The following is a 23528-nucleotide window of genomic DNA, read 5'->3' as shown; positions in this document are numbered from 1 at the left end:
GGCGCCCCCTGCCTGCAGCCGGCAGAGGCCGCCCACCCGCCCCGTGCAGCCCTCCGATGCACTTGCCAGGACCTCTGCAGCTTCACTTCCTGCTTGGCCTGCACTGGGCTTTTGCTCTGCTGCGTTCTCCCCTCCCCTCCTCCCTGAACTGGAGTGCTTCCATTTTCTTTATTCTTTCTGCCCTCCTGGTCGGGGACTTCCTCACTCTGTAACTGCTCTCCGAGGGCTCACCCTGAGTTAATTCGCACACTCAGCTCATGGTCTGAAGCGGGCCAGCACCTCCCTCCTCACCCTGAACCGGAACGGCCCGCGGCTCCACAGCCCCACGCGGCCGCGCGCTGCTGAGCGGGGTGACCACGCCCCTCGTTCTGGAAGCGCCCCTGGACAGGGCCCCCGCGCCTGCAGCCGCCCCCACGCACGCTTCTGACTTCGCTTCTCGCCTCCCACACCCTCCTCTGACTTTGATTTTCCTTCTGGAGAACGTTTCCCACCTCTCCTCAGCGAGGATTTGGGGGTGTTACTTTCTGGTCTTCGTGTAAAACTGTCTCCTCTGCGGATGGCAGCCCAGCCGGGCCCAGGACGCCGCGCGGGGCGAGCCCCTCCGTCTGCGAAAGGGCTCCCCCCTGGCCTCCCGTCACGTTGCCGGGCTCCGCGGGCGCGCCCAGCACGCTCGGCTCTGCCTGGCCCCTCTGAGCCCGTCTGGGACTTGGTTCCTGAACTCGGGAACACTCTCTGCCCCAAGCTGACAAAAGTCTCCCCTTCTCTCCGGTCAATCGTGCTGTCAGATGCACTGTGGACATCCTCATCCCGTCCTCTGTGTGCCCAAGCCTCTCAGGCCGCCTGCGGGGGGACCTCCTCAGCCACCTTCCAGGTCACTGCCCCACCCTCCGCCAACGTCTAACCCATTCCTCGGGGTGGGCTGGTTTTAGCTTTGAGCTTTTAAACCCGGTGGCGGTCTTTTTCATTTCTGGGAGTTCCACTTGGCTCTTGTTTAAAAAAGGAGTGGTGTTGCCCCACGGTTCCCCCTCCATGTCCTGGCTGTTGTAAAGGATGGTTCCACTAGCCTTTGCTCTCTGCTGATTCTTGCTCAGGGAGAACCACATTCTCCTGAGTTTGGTAACTTTTTACCGTGAATTCCACCTCCACGGTGCGGCAGGAGGGCCCCTCTGGGACGGTTTTGCCTTTTATTCGGCCAGGTACCCAGGTGACTCTTAGCACCAACAGGGGGCGAAGTGGAGTGTAGGTTTCCCCAGCCCCCTGCCACTGGGGGCCTGGCTTTACGTGTGAGTCCCTCCAACCCACCCCACTGGCACTCCTCGCCTGACCCCCCAGACCCCCACCCAGTCACTGCACCCCCAGCCACCATGGTGAGGACTCCCTAGGACGCAGCATCCCCCATCCCCCACACACCAGGAGAGAGAGCTGACAGCCTGTCCCCAGACTGGAGGAGGGGCCAGCACTGAGGGACCAAGAAGTGAGGCTGTGTGGCTTCCAGCTAGCCTCAGAACGCCAAGCCCCTTGAGAAATGTGGCCCTGCATCTTTCTACTCAGCTGCAAAACATCTTTATCATCTTTATCATCTCAAAAAATTCTACAATTTGTAAAAACATCTCTCCAAAAATGATAAAATCCTTTTTTTAATGGCAGTGGAATTCACACAACATACAATTAACCATTTTAAAGTGTGTAATTCAGTGGTACCTGGTGCATTCACGATGTCGTCCAACCATCGCCAGTCCCCAGTTTGAAAACTTTCTCATTGCCCCTAAAAAGAAACCCCATGCCTTTTTGCTATCATTCCTCATTCCCCTCCCCCCACCCCAGCAGCCACTGGTGTATTTCCTGTCTCTGTGGATTTGCCAATTCTGGACATTTCACATAAATGGAATCACACTCTATTTGTCCTTTCGTGTCTGACTTCTTCACACTTAGCATCATGTTTTCAAGGCTCATCCACGTTGAAAAGTATATATAGCATCCTTTTCATGGCTGAATAGTACTCCATCGTGTGCACAGACCCCATTTTTTTTACCGGTTCACTGTTGATGGACATTTGGGCTGTGCCCACCTTCTGGTTATTCACATTGCTATGAATGTGGGTCTTCAATTCTTAAATGTACCGGACACCTAGATATTTGGTTCTTTTAGACTTTTTAATAATTACAATATCCCTAAAAACAATTGGAAACATTCTCAAAAACTGAAAAGCCAATGCAAAAAATTCCGGCTCTAAAGACACCATCCCCACAGTGGGTGTGCTGACTCATTTTCCCCCAGGCCCCAGCCAGTGTACCCCATGGTTTGGGATGGTTTGTCAAGGAGAAAGCTTTAACTGGAGCAAACCCCACATGGCAGAGACTTACAGAGCCCCCCACGCAGAGCTCAAAGGACCCCCTCAGCCATGAAGGGAGCCCCGTGTGAAGTGTCCCCAGCACCCACCCCGCCTCCACCCAACATGAAAACAAGGAGAAATGGAAGAGCTTCAAAATGCTTACTGTAAGAAAGAAAAAAACATTCCATTCATCTTAACCAACTACTCTGCATAAATTTCCATAGTATGAAATGTTCTATTCTACTTTCGCTTAATCTATTCAGATCAGTGGGGGAAAAAATCCATTCACTTTTGTCTTCTTCCTTCAACCATTTGAATTGCCCATCAATATCTAAGTTTCTTTGCAACCCAACTGTAAAAAGTACAAAAGTAATTGTTTCACCAAATGGGAATCTTAAAGACATTGATGAGAGCTACGGTTCATTCTTGCCAGAAACGCACAGCTCAGGGTGTGGGTGCTCCCACCCTGGGGTCAGACGGACCAGAGTTCAAATCCCAGCCCTGCCACTCCTGCCTGGGAAGGCTCCAGTGAGTCGTTTAACACGCCGTCCGGAGACCTCGCTCGTAAGACAGGGCGCACTAGGATCATCACAGTGTCACAAGCACCCCAGGCCTCAGTGCCTCACGCAGCAGGGATCTATACCCACGCTGTCATTTACGCCCGGCCCCCTCCCCCCCGTCGCCTTCACCACTCCATGGTCCTCTACGGGGTCCAGCCGAGGATGCAGGCCACACCCACAGGAGGATGGCTCAAGAGGTCTGGGGGCCAGGCCTGCAGCCCACACAGGCTGACACTCAGCCCCAGGACTCACCTGGGAGCCGGAGGCCCAGATGGTGTGGGAGCACACAGCTGTGTCTCTGCCACCAGGAAGGCGCAGGTAACCGGCCCAACGGGACAACTGAGCGCCCCGAGTCAGGGTCTGTTCCCAGCAACTGAATACCAAAAAGACACCTCACTCTCCAAGTGGCCCTGGGTACTCCATTAAACACTCCAGGCACGGTCCTAAGTCCACACCTCCCAGCCACCTGCAAGCCCCACTGATAATGGCAGGTCATTTCTCGAGCCATGACTGTGAGCCTTTGACAGAGCTGATCCCCTCAAATTCCACACAACAGACCCCATCACCCCCATCCGACAGATAGGGAAACTGAGGCACAGGCTGGGGGTGGGGTGAGGCCCCTGCAGCCCTGTCTGTGGCTTCAACCCTGTGGAGACACATAAGCCACGGCTAGCAGCAAAGACTTAGGGCAATAAAACATGAGAGAAATACTGAAAACCCACAACATTCTAGGCATTTGTTTCTCCTTGAACTGGAATCAGGTCACCGTTGCTCACCTTCATGTGGGCGCACAGCCCGCCGCGGAAGGGCCGCACCACGCAGCGCTGCCGGCTCAGGCAGGGCTCCGCACTCAGAGCCCGCAGGCCGCCCTTCAGTCACCTGCGCTCTGGGATGTGCGTTTTTACACTTTTAAAACAAGAGCATCTGGTGTTCCGGGAATTCCTGGCAGCTCTAAGGAGAGGCACTAAAGCTCCTGAAACCCCCCCCCCCCCCCCCCCCGTCTTTGCATGGAGGGTGGGATGAAATTGCCTAACACACTTCCCGCTGAGAGCGGGCAGCACGCGCACCGCGGCCCTGGCTCCCTCCCGCCAGGCCACCGCCGGCTGGACACGGGACCAGATATCAATTAGGCGAAGCTTCGGACTCCCTGCCCACTTAGCAGAAACCATATCATTCATTTCCCGTAAACACCCAGCGCTGATGGTAAAGCAGACCCCTAAGTGATGACGTCAGGGTTGGCACAGAGCTGGCACAGAAACTCATGCTCGCTGCCTGTCTGCAGCTCAGCTTCTCCCCTGCCCGGCAAACACGGGGGCACAGGGCTGGGCGTGGGCGGCCCCACGCTCCCCTCCCCACCCCCACCACAGACAGAAATGCAGCCGAGCCAGGAAATGAGATGAGAGCTGCCCACTGAGCCTCCCCGCCAGAGCCGGGGCAGGGGCTACACGCCTCCGTGACATGTGGACTCCCAGGGCCTCCTGGCTGCCCAGGCCTGACAGTGTGAGGCATTGGGAGGAAGGCTCTCTGGGGGCCACCAGACCTGGCAGCCGGGAGGCCGAGGCCCCAGTGCCCTCTGACTTCAGGGACAAGAGACAGGTGCCCTAGGCCAGCCACGCCCGCTCTGACTCAGCACCGCAGAGCATCCTTCCCGGACCTGCCGAGCCCTGCTCTGTGCCAGGCACCACCCGCTAGGAGAGGGAGCTTGGCGCTGGCACAGCCCATGCAGCCAGGCTTTCTAGACCACTGGCTTCCCAGGAGCTCACGTCGGAGAGAATCGTGCTCCTCCAAGGACAGCCTCAGCCGCAGCAGGGCACTCAGAATTTATCGGCTAAAAAAGAACCAGTCAGCTGCCGGGCTAGCAGTTAACACAAAAATCCCATGATCCGAGAACAGAGCCTCTACCTGGTGTGAGGCCGCACACGGCACTGCGGGGACCCTGGAGCAACTGGACCAGGTTGCAGGAAGACCACCCTTCTCCCTCGCCTCCACTGCCACCCCTCCAGAAGCGCTCTGGGCTGGGGGGCTTGCCGACAGTGTGGCTGTGTTCCTCTGGGGCTCTGCCATCTGCATTATTACCCTTTACCCACGGCCACCATGGGGGAGCCCTATAGGGTCAGGTGGGCTGCACACCATCTGGGTACAATGAGGGCAGTACAGACACAAGGCCAGGACTTTCCCCTGCCCTGGAGCCCACCAATTTAACACCTGAGGACTCCCAACTGCCACTGCACTTCAGGGTGTGCCCCCCTCCTCCTGGCAGTCAAAGTACAGAGTGACGGCCCCTGACCCCAACCGGCAGCTGCACGCCCATGGCCGGGTGGGCTGGGGCTCCGGAAACAGCCACGGTGGGAAGTTCCACAGCCCCCACCTGCCTGATCTCAACTTCACCAAGATCAAAGGGTTCTTCTTTCAGGAAGCACACACACCCAGCAGGTTACTCCGGCTTCTCTTTGAGAAGGAGGCTAGTTCATCCCTAATCTGAACCCAGAATATTGACAGTTTCCAGATGAGCATCACTCAGTGAAGCACTGTACTTGGAAGGAATGTCTCCCCGAAAAGAAGGGGCATGAGGAAAGTTACTATACCACACCCCAGAAATGGTTTGGAATGACAAGAGTTCCACATGGGGTGCGTGGCTGAGCATAACCACTCACCACGTGGTAACCTCCATACATCTGGGCAACACCACCTACATACTGATCGAGTCTTCCTCAAAAATGGAAAACACAAATTCACCCCGGACCATCACTAACATGTTCTTTGATGATGGCCAAGAAGACCCCATGGGGTCCGGTCCAGGTCCCCCTTCCCCCACGCCAAGATTTCACCCCTCAGCACTGTCACCCATCACCCAGGATCAACAAGAAAGCTATAACCCAGCATGAAACACAAATATTGATATTTTTGTGTCAAAAGAAGACATCCGCTATCCAAAATGTTTCACCTTCTTAAAGTTAACTCCTCCTGAACAAAAGCAAAAAGACTTAGAAATCCTGGACACTTTCCATGAAAAAAATCATAACAGTGTTTAAAAGACTGCCTTAAAGGAAATAAAAGGGAGTAAGAGTGCAAATTCATTTTAATGTTAAACTACTGTACACATCAGGCTGGTTCGTCTGTTACTCAGGTTGTTATTCGTGACTCGGATAGCGAAAATTTTAAATGTCATATAAGAGTATTTTAAAGCTTTTTCAAATATTTTTTAAAACTACAAGAACAATGAGTTTTTTGGTTTCAGAATGTTTCCCACTGAGTTGTGATGAACGAAAGCTCAGTGCTCAGTATTAAACCAAATCAGGGATTAAATCAAGAATTCAGTTTGAATTGTACATCTATCCAAACACAACAGTGGAAAAAAATCTGAACTGCAGGCAACAGTCTCTCTTAGACACATCCTCCCGCAGCTAACGTATAACACTTCAACTCCTCCAGGCCCGGAGATCTCCCAGAACTGACTTGTGCTCACTTGGACCAAAGCGTATTAAATTACATAGGGAGGGGAAGTGCAAAAATCCGTCCACAACCTGAGCAAAAATACGAGTTTTGATTTGAAAAATGAAAAGCTATTGGGGTGACAATCTACTCCAACACTTCAAGCAATCAAAATATTTCACCCCAAAGACAGATGTCCAACAAGGGGTGGCCCACGCTCAGGCTGACCGCAGGGCAAACACTGCGGTTGGACACAAAGTTCTCAGATGGAGATGTGTCTTGAGTCCAGGGGTCAGATGACAAGCCAAGAGATGACAGCGAAGGAAGGGAGAGGACCAGATGAAACCCTATCTCCTCCCTTCTCCTAAAGCACACACCTTTTGGCTGAATCGCTGGGACTGGCTGACTCACCAACTCTCCGCCTCACCCTGGTCAGCGCCTGGAGCTGGCTTTGGAGGGGCAGTGGCCTGAGACAGGGGAAATTAGGGACGTGGTTCTCAATTCTGGGGCACAATCTCCAGGGCAGTATCATTTTCCACTTTTAAAGACTTTTCCCAAAACTGAAACAGGCAGGGCCACTGAAATTACTCAGTTATAGATGAAACAGAGGCCACGCTGCTCTTCCTTCCCTTCCAACAACGTGATACAGCCCGGCGACGCTGGTAACAAGGCCCCTTCCACAGCCACGTCTGGAAAGAGTCATCGCAGCCTCAGGAACCTTGACAGATGTGCTTTCAGAGACACCAGAACGCTACATGATACATTTCTCTGCTGGCCTCACCCTGTATCTGAAAAAATCATGCTGCTGCCCACCCCAAAATGACCTTTTGACAAGTAGACTTGGGTTCTCTTTAACTGGTGACAGAAGTCACACAAACAAAAAGCCACTCCTTGGACAGATGTCCCATGCAGAGGCTGCCACCCTCCCCTGGCAACCTACACAGCACCAGCAGGCAGGACGAGAGCAGCCTCGGGGGACCGCAGGGAGGAGAGGGCTGGGCAGAAGGCAGCCCAGGGCTGGGAGGCCCCACACACAGGCAGTGCCAGGAAGCACCAGGGTCACACCAAGAAAGTAGCTGCTGCAAGACCAGGAGGTGGGGAGGAGTGAGAAGGGCTGCACAGCTGCACCAGGCCGGAAGGAATCCGAAAATCCAGATCCCCTCTGGGCAAGGCCAAGGCCGAGCAGGGGGCAGCCCCAGGCATCCTAAGCCCTCAGCCCATCACTGGGAAAACTCTCCCACCCCAAAGGCAAGACGCAGGAGCGCTGCGGGCCCCTGAACTCACCGCAGGGCCTCAGGTGCCAGACTTACAACAAACCTGCGGCCTCCCCAAAGGGGTGGGCCAGAAAGGTACAGATTTCAGGACACCCCCCAATCAGAGGCCACACACGGCGGGGGGTAGCAGGGAAGCCAGATCCAGAGGGCGGGTGGTGTTCCCTGGGTCAGTCAGCAACACTGCAGCCTCGGATGTCCGAGGCGCCCGGATGTGACCACTGGCCGCACCCGAGCCGCAACACCCCAGCCAAGACCCCAGCGTCCCTGCCCTCCCGGCCTTCACGCTGCGCCTGCCCCCATCGTGCAGCCGCCGGATGCCTAAAGTGCACCCAGGACCCTGCGCTCGGCTCCCGGGCACCGCCGGGCACCGCCGCAGCCCAACTCGCTCCGGACGCAGCGGCCACGAGCCCTGACCGGGCGGCGGGGATGCAACGCCCGCAGTGCGACTGGCGCAGCTTCCGAGGCGCGGGGCGCGCTGCCCAGACCCCGACCCGACGGCCGAGGAGGGACGCCACGCCAGGCGAACCGCCCCTCCGGCCCCGCTGAGCCGGCGGCCCCGGGCGCGCTCATCCCGCCGCCGGGCAGGAGATTGCCCTGGATTCGAGAACACGCGAGTGGGCACAGGACGATGGGGACGCGAACTGGGCGGAGGTGCGGATCGGTCCTTACTGGGGAAAGCAGGGCCAGGAGAGTGGGACAGGGACCTTCTCTGACAGGGAAGGAGAGGTCCGTCCGAGACCCAGGAGAGGGACATGGGGGTCTCCTCCAGCACCTGGAGGAAGTGGGGAGAGGATGTGTTCCGGAAGGCGGAGGGAAGTACACTTCGGGTCCAGGATAATGGTGGGGGGTCGCAAAAGGTGAACGGGAGGCGTCATCCCTGGTGTAGGAAGAGGGGATGAAAGGTCTTTCTGGGACCTAAGAGAAGCAGGAGGGAGTCTGTTTCGGGCTAGGGGTCGGGGACCACTAGGAGCGAGCAGGGCACCACGCAGGACCGGGATGCGAAGGGAGGGGAGCCCGTCGGGCAGCGGGCAGGCTGGGGGAGGAGTGCGCTCCGGCCCGAGGGTAAAAACAGGAGACTCGCTTTCGGACCAGGCTGGGGAGGGGGGACCCGCCGCAATGGGAGGACGACTGTGTGAGCAAGTCTCGGAGTGGAGGGAAGGGTGTCGATGGCACTCACGGAGGGAGGGCCGGTCCCAGCTGGGAAGGGGGTCTGCTCGGCAGCCAGGGCCGGGGCCGCTCACCTTAGGTTTGTACAGCCACTTTCGGAACCTGTTCATCATCGCCGCGCCGGCCCGGCCCGGCCCCGGCGGCCCTCCCCTCTGCGGCGCTGCTCCCGGGCCCGGCTGCGGCGCGGGGCGGACGCGGGGCAGGGCCCGGCCGGGGCCCCACGCGGACTCAGGGCGCCGGGCGGGCAGCAGGCAGGTGCGCGGGGCAGGTGCTCGGCCGGGAGATGCTCTGCGAGCGGCGCGCGGCGCGGACCCACAGACCGCGGCGGGCGGGCGGGCAGGCGGACTTGCGTAGGAACCCGGCGTGGGGGCGCTGGCTCCCTGCGGCTCACTGACACCCGGCGCCTCGGCCAGCTACCGCCGCCCGCGCCACACATGCGCCGACGCGCCGCGAGCCCCCAGCCCGCCGCGAGCTGCGGAGGCTGCCCAATCCTCGGGCCGCGCCGTGCCCCGCCCGAGGCGCGCTCACCCGCAGGGGCCCGGCGCGCCCGGCGGGGCCGAGAACTACAAGTCCCGATGGACATTGCGGGGAGGCGGGACCCTGGATGCGCCGACATTTGCTGCGCCGTGGCCGCTGTGCATTTTGGGGGCTGCAGTCTTCCGGTCGACGGCGCCGGAGCGTGCAGCGGTTGCTAGGTGACGACGCCCAAACTGCACGCCAGAGCCACTCCAGCCCGGAGGTTTGCGGAGGTCCCCGCGAAGCGAATTGGGGGACCCGCTGCTATTCCCGAGTCCCCTCGCACCAGCCGGGCCTTGGCAGAGTCACACAAGCACGGGGACGAGAAAGGAGGTTCGGGAGCACCTGCGAAGCCCGCCGACAGGTACGGGGGAAGGGAAGCAGATGGGACCCGAAGGGAGGGCGAGGCGTGTTCCCTCAGCAGCAGCACCTTCCACCTCCAGCTTCCTTCGACATGCAGGCCAGTTCTCATCTTCCTTGCTTCCCATATTCTTGTCACTAACTACTTCTTCCCAGTTTTTGATCCTATTCCTAGTTCCTTGATTAAAGTTAACGGTGTTTGTTTGTTTGTTTGTTTTTAATGACCATAATAAATGGTATTCACCACTTCCCCGATAGTGCACTAGTTTGGATCCATAAAAAAAATCAGCAAAATCGAAGAACCTATGATATGCCAGGTAGACAGCTAAAAATAGGTATGCGGCCTCACTGTCAACTCCCGCTGGTACCTGAAGAACCTGGCCGGAAAGGCTGCCTTACTCTGGCCGTAGGAGGGGCACCCTCTCCCAGAAGACTTGCATTTCCCCTGCCCCCACCTAGCACCACATCTTTGTCTGGCAATGTGCAGATTTAGGGTGCAGGAGAGGGAAGGAACTCTCCCTTGATGGAGAGCTTCTTCTCCGCTGCTCGTGGTATCGCTGGTTCTGGACTCTCCAACCCCTCTGTTCCCGTAAAGTCAGTGTGAACCTGGGCACAGGCAGCAGTCTGAGATTGCCCTGTGTGTCGTTGAGGACCTGACTCATCTTCCCCATTCCCTCCCCAGTCCCATTTAGGGGACTGATGGTCCACTAAAGAGCAACCCCCACCCCGCCCCGAGTTGCCTCTTATCTCCAATTCCTTTACACTCTCCTCTCTTGAGTGGGCTCCAATCAGATTTTCACCCAGCCCCTCCTCCAAGGCTCTTTATCTAAATCATCCTTGACCCTAATGTTGCTAAACCCAGTGATGAGAGCTCAGCCCCACCTCATCCAGCAGCAGATGACCCAGCTGAGTGCTCCTTTCTGGACACACCGTCCTTACTTGGCTGGAGCAGATAGCACTCTCTGCCTCCTCCCATGGCCGCTCCTTCTCAGTCTTCTTGGCTGGCGCCTCCTCTGCTCCTAACTCTAGACATCCTAACACTGGAGTCCCAAGACTCAGTCCTTGGAAGCCCCTCTATCCACCCACTCCCTGGGTGACTTCTTACCACCACATGGTTCAATGAACAACCATTTTCTCCTTACGTTTCCAAAACCTACATCTCCAGCCTGAACCTTGCGCTGAGAGTCCAGGTCCCTCTCCCTGTTCTTTGCCAGTTAGATGTCCAACAAACCCCTAAACAAAATGTGTCCAGCTGCACTCCTAGTTTCCCCCATAAATCCTGCTCCTCCCCAGCTGCGGCTTCCAGCCTGAGAGCTCGGGTAGATACTTGGTGGACCGTTCTCTACAGGTCTGTCGTTGGTCTGCTCCAAGGCTGGGGCTGTTGTTGCTACTCAGAATCTCCCTTCTATGCTTCCCAGTTTGAAACTGTGCTTGGGGCGAAGGCTGACCTCAGGAAAGAGGGTGTATCAGTTAGGATGAGGTTCAGCTGCACACAGTGAAAAATTTCAATACCATGGTGGCCCAAACAAGATTATTCATGTTTCCATAAAATAGGTCCATGGGGAGGCAATCTTGGGAGATACAGCACCCCCTAAAGTCGTCAGGGACCTGGGCTATTCTAGCTTGCTCTTCTGCCACCTTTAGCAGGTCCCCTCCCAGTCCAGGATTGCTGCCTAAATTCCTGCCATCACCTCCTGAGTCCAGGCAGCAGGATGAAAAAGAGAAGAAGGATAGGCCCCTTTCTTTCAAGGAGATTTTCTGGAAGTCTCGAACTCTTCTACCTCTGGACATACCCAGATGGCCAGGAAGACTAGGAAATGTCATCTTTCGATTGGGCAGCAGTAGATCCAACTAAAAATTGAGGGTTTGTTACTCAGGAGGAAAGGAAGAGTGGAGACTGAAAAGCAACCAGCAAAAACTGCCACATGGGTCTGTGCTTTAAGCAAAGCCATCAGAGCATGACTTAGCAGAAATCCTTAGGAGACTAGCTTTAATCAAAATAAAAAGCCAGGAAAAGAATAAATTTTAATTAACACACATTTGGGAATCTGTGTAAATGAAGCCTCTCTAGTGATTGAGCGTGTTGAACTGGTTTGTGTCTGATGGAATTTAAATCTCCTCATATAATCTTGTTTCTGTCTATAAAGGATGTGCTAAGAAAAGAAGCTTTGGTCCAGCTCACCTTTAGAGTTTCCTTAAACATGAGACAGTTAAGTCCTGATTAGTGGAGTTAAAATCAATATTTTAAAAAAAACAATAAGCTTGGAGATTAAATCTCACTTCCCACCTATATGGTTTTACACCATTAAAATGAAGCTGAGGTGCTAAAAACACACATCAGAATGGGATGAACTTCAATTCCTGTTTCTCCCCAGAGCCGTGACTATTTTGACTAAGATCATGGGTTCATTTCTGTGGGAATGCAGAACTCGCGTGCCGCTTCCCAGTGCCCACCAGCACGGGCAGCTCCCTGTGCTGGGTGTGGCCCATGTAGGGCCTTCTGCCCCAACACTGCAGGGAGCAGGGTTCAAGCCCAGCCCCCACGGCCCCTCTCTGCCTCTTCCACAGGCCTGTCCACTCACTGCTTCCGGTCCCTTCCATCCAGGCCCCTCTCGATGGCGGGGGACATGGGCTGCCCTCTTGCTCCTCCTTGACTTGCACCATCACCAAAGGGCCCCTAGGATCATCCGTTCTTCAGAATGTTCCAGCTCCAGTACAGGAGGGGAGGGCAGAGAAGCCCTCCCGCCCCGGGTGCAGCTCCCACCGCGCACACACGCGCGCACACACACACTCACACACATGCACACACGCACACACGCACATTATCCACTCTCACCGTGCGCAGCAGGTGCAGAAGGCTTCCTCTGGGCAGAGCTGCTTTCAGAGCAGATGCTGGAAGGTGGCTCGAGGCCGGGCCCCATACCAGGGCAGCACCCTGCATGACCGCAGTGCATTGGGGAAGAGGAGAAAAAACTCCATCCTTAACACTGTTTCCATAAAAACAGACTTTTTGCCTCGGTTCAGGGTTTTCCTTGTGAGCCCTGGAGTGCATGACTGTTACTTCCTTTTAGCATCTTGGGTGGGAGGTGCCTCTCTCACACAGTACGGCTTGCCCCTGAGATGTTATCTGGATCCTGCGGAGTGGGTGCGGGGAGGACTTTGGAACCCAGCCTGGGCCCCAGGGGCTCCCACAGGCAGAAAACCCTCCTTGGGGATGAGAAGGCTGACCTCCCACCCTGACCTCTGGCTCAGGGCAGATCCGTTCTCTTCCATGTTAACTTGGGGCATTTATTATTCTCCAATTAAATGAGATAATGAAACTGAACTCTGTTGACCTCTAGGATCTGTGGAAGCCAAGGCTTAGAAAAGCACAGGATCTTCGGGCAGGTCTGTCTCTTTCAGGTTGAAATACAAGCGCCCTTTAGGGTACTTGATCCTTTTGTGTATTTTTATAGTTTTTAATTAATTCCACAGACAATTTTGTGCCAGCTCTGGGGTAGGGGTGGGGAATCAGAGGTGGGGAGGCGGGGCCCCGCACCAGGGGCCCCAGTGGTGTCAGGGGAGTTTGGACAACTTCTAAGGAGGCACTGAGAAGCTAAGAGAGAAGGAAGGAAGGCTTCACAGGTCGTGATATTTGAATCAAGTGTTTAGGGATGTCTAGGAGCTCAGCAGGGAGAGGAGCAGGGTGAGTATTTGAGGTTCTGGAGACGCGTGTGCTGCAGCTTCCAAGCCAGTGAGAAGCCCAGCGGGCAGGGCAGGCGGGACACAGGGCAGGCGGGTGGACGAAGGGGGCCCAGGGGCTGCGGCCCTGGGGTCGGCGTGCTGAGGAGGCCCCCCGGGTCCTGCAGCAGCCGAGAACCTCGGGGGTGTGCTGGTGATGGCTGGAGTGGAAGGAGGCTCCACGGACCAGAGACCGCCCCTCCCACAGCCTTCCCCATGTCAGAGGGCGGCACCGTCACCCCCCCCCCCACCAAACGAGGCCGGGCCGGGGTCCTGGTGGTGCCCGCCACTGGCTTGCTCAGTACCAGTGGCTCACACACACTTTGGGGCGAGAACTGATATACAAATGGGAAGTCTCAGGCACCCACGTGAGCCATTGTGGGTCAAAAGTCAGCCTGGTTTCTGTAGAACCCATCTTTGAAGCCACTGACTCTTCTGAGACTTGGTCCCCAGGGCCAGCCCTCCGCACCAGGGCTTCAAGCCAGTTTCAGTGCCATTTCCAAGTTCCAAGAGGCCTTTCTTCTGGCCTCATTCAGGAGAAGCTCCTGCCGGCCTTTGTGTCCATGCACAGCCAGGGCTGGGCCCCAGTCAGGCCTCCGTGGCTGGGTGGTGCAGGGGCCCAGGTGTGCAGCCGCAGAGGCGTGGGGATGCAGACCCTGGGCTGACAGGCAGGCGGCTGCGTTGCTTGCTCTCCTGTCTCTGACCAGGGCAGGAGTCAGAGCCTCCAGTAAATCCTCGGGGAACGGGGACATGCCAGGTGCAGAGCTCACTCCTCCTAGAACCTCTGTCCCCTGTGCTCTGGCGCCCTTGGCCTGCCGCCCACTGTCACCTTCCTGGAAAATCTCCGGCTTCCCAGTCCCAGGCCTGCCCGTTTCTGGGCTCACTCCTCGGACCAGGTGCAGGGCCCCCCCATCTGCACAGCCAACATTCTTCCAGGTTGGAGCCGGGTGCCGGCACCCTGGTGCCCAAAGCTACTCTGCACCCCTACCTGCCCCCCCAGAAGCACGCGGGCGCCCTGGGGCCTGTCCGTCCCTGCTGCCCTTGGGTTTTTCTCCTACTTTCTAACCGTCGTCTTTTTCTGCTCTCTGGGAGGTTTCCTCAGCTCCATCTTCTGCCTCTTCTATTTATATCCTCAGTTCTGCTGTCGTATTTTAATTTCCAAGAACTCTCTCTTTCCTGCAGATGTCTCTCAGCTGCCATCTCTCTCGCCATCCCTCGGAGGTGGCGCAGTCGTCTGTTTCTGGGTTTTTCCTGCTGTATATTGTCTGCTTTCTCTTGCTTCCTTTTTGCTAGTTTTTGTTTCTGGGTTTTGTGTGAGAGGCTCTCTGCAGTGTCTGGTGGCATTTGGCTCTCATTGTCTTTACAGAGATAGGGGGTGGTGGGGACTCGGCCAATGGACTGTGATTCACTGAGACCGGCCATCTCCCTGGTGACCCCAGTGTCAGTGTATGTAGCTTTTGTCTTGTCACTCAGTCTCCAGCCTGGAGGGTCTAGGTCTGGGTGCTGCTGTCCAGAGCCCCTGCAGCTTGTGGGGTAAAGAAGAGGTGCCCTCGCCGTCTCCAGGGCCCTAGGCCTGGCTTTGCCAATGGCCGGTGCCCAGGAGGGCCAGAGCATGGTGACCCAGGGGAGCTGCTCAGTCAGCATAGACCAAGGGGGGGGCAGGGAAGGGAGCCCCAGGGACCTGGCCACCAGCTCTGAGGACAATTTGGGGGTCACCTATTAGAACCAGTTCCTGAGGTCCCAGGCATCCCCTAGGCAGCTTCTCCAGGGTCTGCCAAAGAAGGGCTCTGAGCACACCAGTCTCCTTGGGCTGTTTCTGGAATGTTCAGGCCTGGCCCTTACTGGCTGTGCAGCTCTCTGGGTGCTGGTGACCTTGTCTTTAAAATGGGGGAGGTTGAGCCTGGCGACCCGAGGGTTCTCATTGCCTCAAACTTTTGTGATTAGGTCCCCCTGTCCCTGTGAGCAGGGCCTGGTCGGTAGCCAGTCACCAAAGCCCAGCTGGGCTGAGGGGCTCTCAGAGGCCGACTCACAAGGTGCCTCCCTTCTCCGGGCTTGCCCCTCCTGGGGGCCATCCCCACCCGCGCACAGTGTAGGGCTTGGGGGCAGGTGGGGGCAGCCTGGGAGTCTCCAGAGGGCATGGCGGAGAGGCCCGGGGCTGCGGGTGAGTGGGAGCCTGGGGGCGGACTCCCCAGGCCTGGACCACAGGCAGCAGAGGCCGGCGGGGATGCAGTCCAGGAGGCGGGCCTGGGCTTACCGCAGCCAGGGCCCCCCGCTTCCCTCCAGCAGTGCACGCCGCACAAGGTCCCAGGCTCCCCGGTGGGCTTCCTGTCAGTTTGGTGAGGGTCCTTCATCGCCTGCCGAGCTGACGGCCTGGGGGGCGTGACCTGTCACGGTTTGCTTTTAGGGCCCCGCCTGGGAAGATGGCCTGCTACGGGAAGTGCATTGAAACTGTGATCAAGCAACTGGACCAGTTTAAACCTGAGAAGGACAGTCCTGAGCAGTTCCTGGAGACCGTGTCCACCTCCCTGCAGGTAGGGCCGGCGCAGTGGCCCCGGGCGGGTGGGGAGGCTGCGGCAGTGGCGCCTGTCCTGGGCTGTCGCAACTCTGGGAAGCAGCTTCGGTACGTCCCCATCAACTGCTGCCCTTCCTGCTGACGAGAGGTCAAGGCGAGGCTCTCGCCAGCCAAAGGCCCACATCCCAGCTTCACTGAGCCACGAGGGTGCTGGCAGTGTTTCCACAGGAGCCCTTCAGGCAGAGGCCCTCTTGGCCTCGGGAGGCCTTCCTGGCACCCAGAATGTGCATCAGGCTCCTCTCGTGAGAAGACGCACTGGCCCTATAGCTGGGGATGCATCTACGCGGTCGTACCAGCCGCCACTGAAAGCAGACGTGTCAGCCTGGACGCGCCTCCCTCCCCTCCCTCCACTCTGTGTGAGGCGCAGGGCCTGGTCCATGGCAGCGAGGCCCACACCTGGAAGGGCACTCAGCCCTTGTTCCTGTGCCCCGGGGGGGTCCCTGTCCTTCTGTCCCACTTCAAGCACAGACAGAGAGACCCTGAGTTGAAGGCCCTGGCACCGGAGCAGAGCACCGCCCTCTCAGGTCTGTCCTGCCCTAACACCTGAGAGGCCCCCCATGACCTGACCCTCATCCGTCTGTCTGTCCGTCCACCCACCCATCGAAGGCAGGTGTCTTGGGAGCAGGAGGATGCAGCGCAGGGGTCCCGCTTTCAAGACTCTGTGGTGTGGGCCCCACTGGGGCTTCCAGAGGAGGCCAAGTCCACCCAGGGAAGCGCTCGGGGGCTGCGCACTGGCCTGCTGCCCCCCAGCGCTCCTGACCCGCACCCGCTGGAGGGAGGGGCTGCTGTCACTAATGCGTTAGTTGCAGGATGTTCGCCTTTAATTGCCAGCTGCAGCCTTCCCCTTGCTTTTGTTTAACAGGGCCTGTGGGAGCAGCTTTGCTGGCCCCCAGGGACGTGGCTGTGGTCAGGCCCCACCCCAGCGCCCCATTACCTGGAGGGTGTGGCCTCTGCTGTGCCCTCCGGCCACAGATGGACCCACCTTCCCTTCCTCCTTCAGCTGCCACCTTGTGGTTCAGTAGCTGAAAGACCTAGCAGGGACGGGGCGGGTGGTCACTGTCCTGTGGAGGGGCCAGCGCCCTGGGCCATGCGCACCGAGGCTGGAGGGTTCTGGAAACCAAAGCCTCACGTGTGGGAGAAAGCCGGAACCACTGACCCAATCCCTGCTCCCCAGTGTCGCTCAGGAAAGGCTGTCTCTGCCAGTGGAGCCCGGCAGTTAGCAAGGACTGGGGGTTGGGGGACTCCGGTGTGGCACTCCTCTCCCCCACTCCTCTGCACCCCACTTCTCATACTCTTCCCTGAGACCCTAAGTGTTTGGGGGAAATGATGAACACAGCCAAGGGCCAAGCCCATCCACAGTGCTTCTCTTTCCCCCGCAGACTGGGCTTGCCCAGCTCAGTGCACCCCAACCCCTGCAGGCCCGCCTGCTCCCCACCTGCAGCCTGGCCCCTTTGGCTGCTCCCTCTGTCTATCCCACCTCTCTCCCCTCAGTGGGTCTTTTCCACTTTCCCAACAGCCACAAGTGTTGTTAGTTCTCCCATCCTAAAAAAATAAAAAAGCCTCTCAACTCCCATCCCTGCGTCGCCCACGGTTTGGCCCAGCTCAGCACTGAGCTGGTCCCCCAGCCCAGAGGGGAAGGGGCTGTGGGGAGGGTGGGTGGGAAACGAGAGGGGGCTTGTGCGAGAGGCCAGGGAAAAGCAGAGGTGGGCAGGGGCCTAGAAACAGCAGCCCGGGTCCCTGCTGGAAGGCAGCAGTGGCCAAGTCCCAGAAAGTCTGTTTCACTTTCTAGCCAATCGTGTCAGAGACAACCTGGGCTCAGGAAATAGATTTTTAAATTTTTTTAAATACCTGATGTAGTGACATCAAAGATCCAAAACCCAAACGGTTCAGAATGGTGTCCATGGGGTTCCCCCCCCACCACAGCCTCCCAGAGGACACGCAGAGTCCAGCACCCTGCGGTTCCTTCCCGGGACTGCCTGGGCCTTGCTTGCACAGGCAGCGGATCTGGCAAAAAGCGTGTCTAAACTATATAAATTTTATGCATCAAAGTTGTATGTAATTATATTTAATTTTTGAAATATTTTACTAGGTGGGAGCACATTGTGACACAATCCTGCACTTTGCTTTTTTCACTTAAAAAGATTTCATGGGAATTGTTCCATGTTCTTATCTTAAAGCTTAACTGTCATAACCATCCCTTGTTGGTGGGTTCACAGTTGTTTCCAATCCTTAACTGTTACAAACTGGCCCACTTGTCCCTCTGTACCTGGGCAGGTGCGCCTTGGGTCAAGTCCCAGAGTACTGGCCCTCGTGATTTCACAAGATTGCCAGTTAACCCTTGAGGGAGGTCTACATACTGACAGTCTCCCCGGCAGGTGAGGGGTGCTTTTTCCCCTTATACCTGCTGACGTAGGGTGCTAGCAAGGGTTTTTAATCTTTGACAATCAAATAGGTGGAAAGGCGTTTGATGTAGTTATAATCAGCATTTCCCTTGTTATATTTTCACACATTTCAAAGCAATATATATTTCTTTTTCTGAACTGTCTGCTTGGACATTTATCTGTTAGGAAACAGTGTTTGGCTATAACAACACCAGAAAATCAGTGGCTCAAAGAAATTAGAGGTAATTTTGCTCACATAAGAAGTAGTCTGCAGACAGGGAGTCCAGAGTGGGTTCACCCTTTGCCTTGTAGTCCCAAAATGGCTGGCCTACCTCCAGCACTGCATCTACATCCCAGGTGAGAAGAGGAGAAAGGCAAACAGCGTAAGGCAGGTGCCAACTGAATCTGCCTAGCTTTCAAGGAGCTTTCTTGGAGGCCACACCTAGCAAACTGCCATTACATTTCATTGATCAGAGGCATGTGCCACATGGTCCATCAGCAAGGGGGAAGAGAAAGTTTCAGCTGGGCACATCACCTTCCCCAACATGACAGCATTCTTCAGTTAGGCAGGAAGGAAGGGAGAAGGGATTGTGTGGGCACCTGGCAGACTCAGTTTCCTATTTTCCTACTTTTCTAACTGACTTCAGTCTTTGCACTGCTGGTGAGCAGGAGGCCCTAGGTACTGGGGTATGAGTTACGAATCTGTGTTGTGGCAAAACCAGCGTCCAGGTCCCCTCCCTGCCCTGGACCAGCTCTGCCCTGACCCTGTGGTTCCAGCAGACAAGCTTGGTCTGGGAACTCAGTGACTCCGGTAGGAGGCACTACTGGTTACAGAAAGCTGGCAGCTTTGTGGGCTTCTGGTGCCCCTGTCCACAGGCCCAGCCCCTCCCCAGGACTTCCCATGAGACCCCTATCAGGGTGCTTGCTGCTCTGCCTGGGGCCTGGCCAGATCCCCAGACTCAGGAGCCCTGAACTTGACCAAGGCCCAAGACTGTATCAGAAACTCAGAAGCCCCTTGGGTAGTAACACTCTGACCTCAGTGACTGAGGCTGGCCCAGACTCAGGGGCCGGCTCTGGCACTGGGGCCTCACAGTGCGACCCAGGCCTTGCCCTGCCTCCTCTGGGAGAGAGTTCCCCCTAGCCCAGCCCCAAGAGCCCTCTGCTGGCCCAGCCAAACGATCTGGTGTAGGGTTTGGTGCCCTCTGATCCCCAAGTCAGTCCCAGGCCCTGTGACCAGCTGGGCTGCCCTTCCCAGTGGTGAGGAAGGCCATGGGCCTGGCCCCATACACGGGCCCAGGGTGTCACTTATTGCCTGGCTCTGTGCCTTCCAGGACCCCTGGCCTAGTGCAGCCCTGCCTGACCTCCTCTCCTCGGGGCGGATGGCATCCAGGCTTGTAGCCGCAGCGCAAGGCTCTGACCTCATTAAAACAATACACTCACACTTCCCGAACACAGACGTTTAAATTAACGAGAAGTGGAATTGCTGCTGTCCGAGCCCTGGAGGCAGAGGAGCCGTGGGCAGGCGTCCTGCAAAGTCATGCAGCCTCGGCTCAGGCCCTGCTGACTCAGGGCGTCCTCCGTGCCAGCCCTGCTGACTCCCTGCTTCCCGCCTGCCTGCTCCCCAACCCCTGGGCTTCCTTTGACAAAACAGGGGACTGGGGCCCAGCTGGGGCGGGTGCCCTCTGCTGTGGGCACAGCCCAGGGGTGAGAGGAGCCTGGGAGAGAACTGAAATAGGGGCCTGGTTACTGAGAACAGAGCTGACCCTTAGCAAGGGCCCCCCCATCTCCTGCCTGTGCTCCAAGGAAGGAGCCCCCACTCTGTGCCCAGCCTGCACTCAGGGGACGTCATGGGAAGCAGGGCGCTCCATCCCCTCTCTTGTGAGCACCCAGGTGACAGTGTAGCAGAGAAGGGGCAATAAACCACCAGAGTGTGCTGCCCATCGAGTGGGCCAGGCCGTGTCTGACCCTGAGGGGTGGTTAGGGATGCCTCCCGGGGCAGGTGACATCTGAGCAAAGACCTGATGGGAGTAGGGGAGCAGGTGTGCAGGGAAAACCATCGCAGAGAGAGGGAGCGGCCAGCATGGAGGCCCTGACGGGGCATCCCACATGTTGGAGAAAAAGAGGGAGGCCGGTGTGGCTGGAGTGGAGCCAAGGTTGGGTGAGGACTCAGAGGGAGCTGGACCGTGCTGCCGCTCAAGGACTCTTCTTCTGGAAGGTACTGAGGAAGGATGGACATGATCTGACTTTCATTTTAAAAGAATTGCTTGGCAGCTGGCTGAAGTGAGAATACACTGAGGAGGGGCAGGAGGGGAAGCGGGAGAGCCGCTGGGACCTGGGCCTGGGGACAGTGTGGGCGAGGGAGGGGCGTCCCAGGCTCGGCCGGGGCCCTGGGGGCAGGGGTTGTGTTTGCTGAGGTGAGAAGGCTGGAGGGGCAGATGTGGGCACAGCCCAGGCGATCAGCACCAGATGTCCCAGTGGACAGTCGGGCAGGAGCAGGAGGAGCTTTCGCGGGTATGGGAGGGCTGGCCAGGGGCGCCTGTTTCAGCCTTGATGCTGGGTGAGGTCACCCAGAGGGCAAGTGCTGGTTGGAGCAGCCATGGAGCCTGGGGGCGAGGGTTGTCGCAGGAGGATGTCATCCCCAGGTCAGGTAGGGTCCCCACAGGAGCCCAGAAGCCACTCCAGGCTGTGGTAGGAGCAAGGGATTTAAGACAGCGAGAGCTGAGCTGTGGGGAGGCCTGAGACTGGATGCCTGGGCAGCCTCGGCTCTCCCGAGTGCCTGCCGTGGTCCTGGGCTGAGGGAGCCCTGCCGGGCACAGCTGCCCACTGCCCTCCGGGGGCCTCTCCTCTGCCGAGATGAGGGGGTGTCCTTCGCCTCCTGTCTCTCCTGCAGGCGCATCTCACCAGCAGAACCACACTGCCCAGAACCCTGGGGGCGAGTGGCTGGAGAAGGCAGCGCTCAGGCCTCCAACCTCCATGGGACAGTATGTGGGCATTGCACTCACACACCTGGGGCCGGGGCTCCAGGAGGACCTGGGCTTGGCCAGGACCCATCATGTGATCTCTTTACACTGTTGTTTTCTTAGCGTGAAAACAAGAGAAGAAATCACAAAGGACAACTTCTATATTCTCTATATGCCAAAAAATATTTTACATAAAGTTAAAAGGCAAACTGCAAGCTCACGACAAATAACTATTCCATTAATGACCATGTTAATTGCCTTAATATACCAAGAGCTCCCAAAATGATTAGGAAAAATATTATCCCAATAAAAAAAATTAGCCAAGAATATAAATTGATACTTCACAGAAGAGAAATACAAATTAATACCCAGTAAATGTATGAAAATTTCATGGATAATGAAAAATCCAAAAGAAAGCAATGAGATATCGAAATTTATCTAATAGATTGGCCAAAAAAATGGCAGGGGGAGGATGCTGCCCGCAGGAGTTTATTTTGATGTGTTTTACATCTGATGGGATCCTGGTCTACATTTTCAGTTTTACGCTGTTTTAACAGTTTTATTCTGTCATCTTATTGTGAGTTCTCCAGGATATCATCATGTTGGTGGTGGCCAACTCATCCATGAGACAGAGAGATAGATTCGACCAGTGATTCCCTCTGTTCATGTTTAGGCTGTTAACACTCCCACCACGGCATGTACCGCTGCCCTGAACTTCCTGCACGTGGATGCTTCCTGCCTTTTGTATGGTTTCCTTAGATTCTCGGAAGTGTGATGACTGGATTAAAGTGTATGGAAAATATAAGGTTCAGGAAACATACTTCCAAATTGCTTTTGGGAAAGACTCCACACCCTCGACCCCCACCAGCCTCACTCACTGCTACTCTGACAACGTTCGATGTTCTTTTTGCTGACAGTGAAAAATGTAATCACTTTTTTGAGTAGGTAACACGTGACACACACAGGTTACAAACCCCAAAGTGTGTCAAAAAGTAAGTGAAGAGGTCAGTCTTCTCTGATGCTACTCTCCCCTAAAGATTTTCTTTGCTTGGTTTTTTTTTTCTTTTTGTAATTTTTAAAATCATTCCTTTGAAAAGCTTTATAGGAACTTTTTTATTGTGGTAATTAAAATACACGACATAAAATTTACCATCTTAACTATTCTCGTGTGTACAGTTCAGTGGCATGAAGCACGTTCATGCTGTGAACATCACCAGCGTCCATCTCTAGAACATTCTCATCTTCAGGAACTGAAACTCTGTCCCCCTCCACCCCTGCAACCCCTGGCGACATCCATTCTACTTTCCGTCCTGGGCATCTGACTCCTCCAGGGGCCTCACGTGCTGGAGTCACACAGGGTATCTCTTCTGGGGTTATCTCCGCGTCATTTCCGTGTTTATTTCTGTCCTTGCCCCCACCTCCCTGTCACTGCCTGGGAGGGCCTGAGGGGCTGGTCCCGCGCAGGAGCTTTCCCCAGCACGCGGGGCGCCCACACCTGGAGGCTGCGGTCCCCTCTCGGGCTGTTTCTCTTCCAGACTCTGAGTCCCCAGAAGCAGGCGTTCATCCTGGAGATTCTGTCCGGGTGCCTGGAGTACCGGAAGCTGCTGACCATCGTGGTGGACGCCTTCTACTTGCGGGACGGCCGGCTCTGCCTGTGGGCCGACTACAGCCTCTTTGAGGGTAGGTGCCCGCAGACAGCCACATAGCGGGAGCCCACGCGTCCCCGCGGGCCAGGCGCTCACCTCCTTGTCAGCCGCAGACTCTCCAGAGCAACGGTGACCTCCTGGGGCACACGCGATGTCTAGGTGGTCCTTCCCTCACCAGTTCCTTGCAGCTGTCTCCTGAGTGGGTGGACAGGGGATGGACTCCCCCCCTTACCGACGTGGAGACGGACTCCAGGCACATTGACGGCCACGCCCTGCTGCCCACGTCTGGAGCCCCAGCCCCCGGGAGGCCAGCCTGGGGGAAATGACAAACCTTTATCATCCGCTGAGCTCTTGACCCCACAGCTCTGAGGATTTATGGCCGGCCTTATGGCCAGGGTCTGGACTGTCCTGATAGGGATTAAATAGGAGGAGGTGTCTCTGCCCAGGCTTCCTGCCAGCCATCTGCCCTCATGGGGCGTGGTGACCATGCGGGCAGGTGGCCAGTGCCCCCATGGGGAGGGTGGCCCAGCCCCTGACCCCACATAGGCTTCAGTGCCCGTCCAGCAGGGGAGGGAATGGGACTGAGGGGGCTTGGAGACTGAACTGGG

The 23528-nt window shown here is 56.7% G+C and overlaps 2 protein-coding genes across 6 annotated transcripts in view; one reads left to right on the top strand and one right to left on the bottom strand.

Annotated features, from left to right (window-relative positions):
- The window catches only part of ZFYVE28 (zinc finger FYVE-type containing 28), an 88711-nt gene extending 79407 nt beyond the window's left edge, over window positions 1-9304 (bottom strand). For both annotated transcript variants that reach the window (XR_012501849.1, XM_074351775.1), the window contains exon 1: window positions 8840-9304. Coding sequence is in view for 1 of the 2 variants with exons in the window: in XM_074351775.1 (XP_074207876.1) it covers window positions 8840-8878 (39 nt within the window). In the remaining variant the exon portion in view is untranslated. The remainder of the gene's footprint in view (window positions 1-8839) is intronic.
- A 155-nt stretch (window positions 9305-9459) lies between these two features.
- Window positions 9460-23528, top strand: part of CFAP99 (cilia and flagella associated protein 99) — a 33103-nt gene continuing 19034 nt past the window's right edge. For 2 of the 4 annotated variants that reach the window (XM_074351740.1, XM_074351737.1), the window contains exons 1-3: window positions 9461-9645; window positions 15766-15892; window positions 22810-22954. In XM_074351740.1, coding sequence (XP_074207841.1) covers window positions 15782-15892; window positions 22810-22954 — 256 coding nt within the window. In that variant the 5' untranslated portion in view covers window positions 9461-9645; window positions 15766-15781. Of the gene's footprint in view, window positions 9646-15765; window positions 15893-22809; window positions 22955-23528 lie in introns of all 4 variants that reach the window. The other 2 variants (XM_074351756.1, XM_074351746.1) reach the window with 2 other exon arrangements.

This window comes from Camelus bactrianus, chromosome 2 (genome assembly GCF_048773025.1).
Source record: "Camelus bactrianus isolate YW-2024 breed Bactrian camel chromosome 2, ASM4877302v1, whole genome shotgun sequence".
Classification (NCBI taxonomy): Eukaryota; Metazoa; Chordata; class Mammalia; order Artiodactyla; family Camelidae; genus Camelus; species Camelus bactrianus.
The sequence above is the reverse complement of the archived record's forward strand: the minus strand, read 5'-3'. Positions and strand labels throughout refer to the sequence as shown.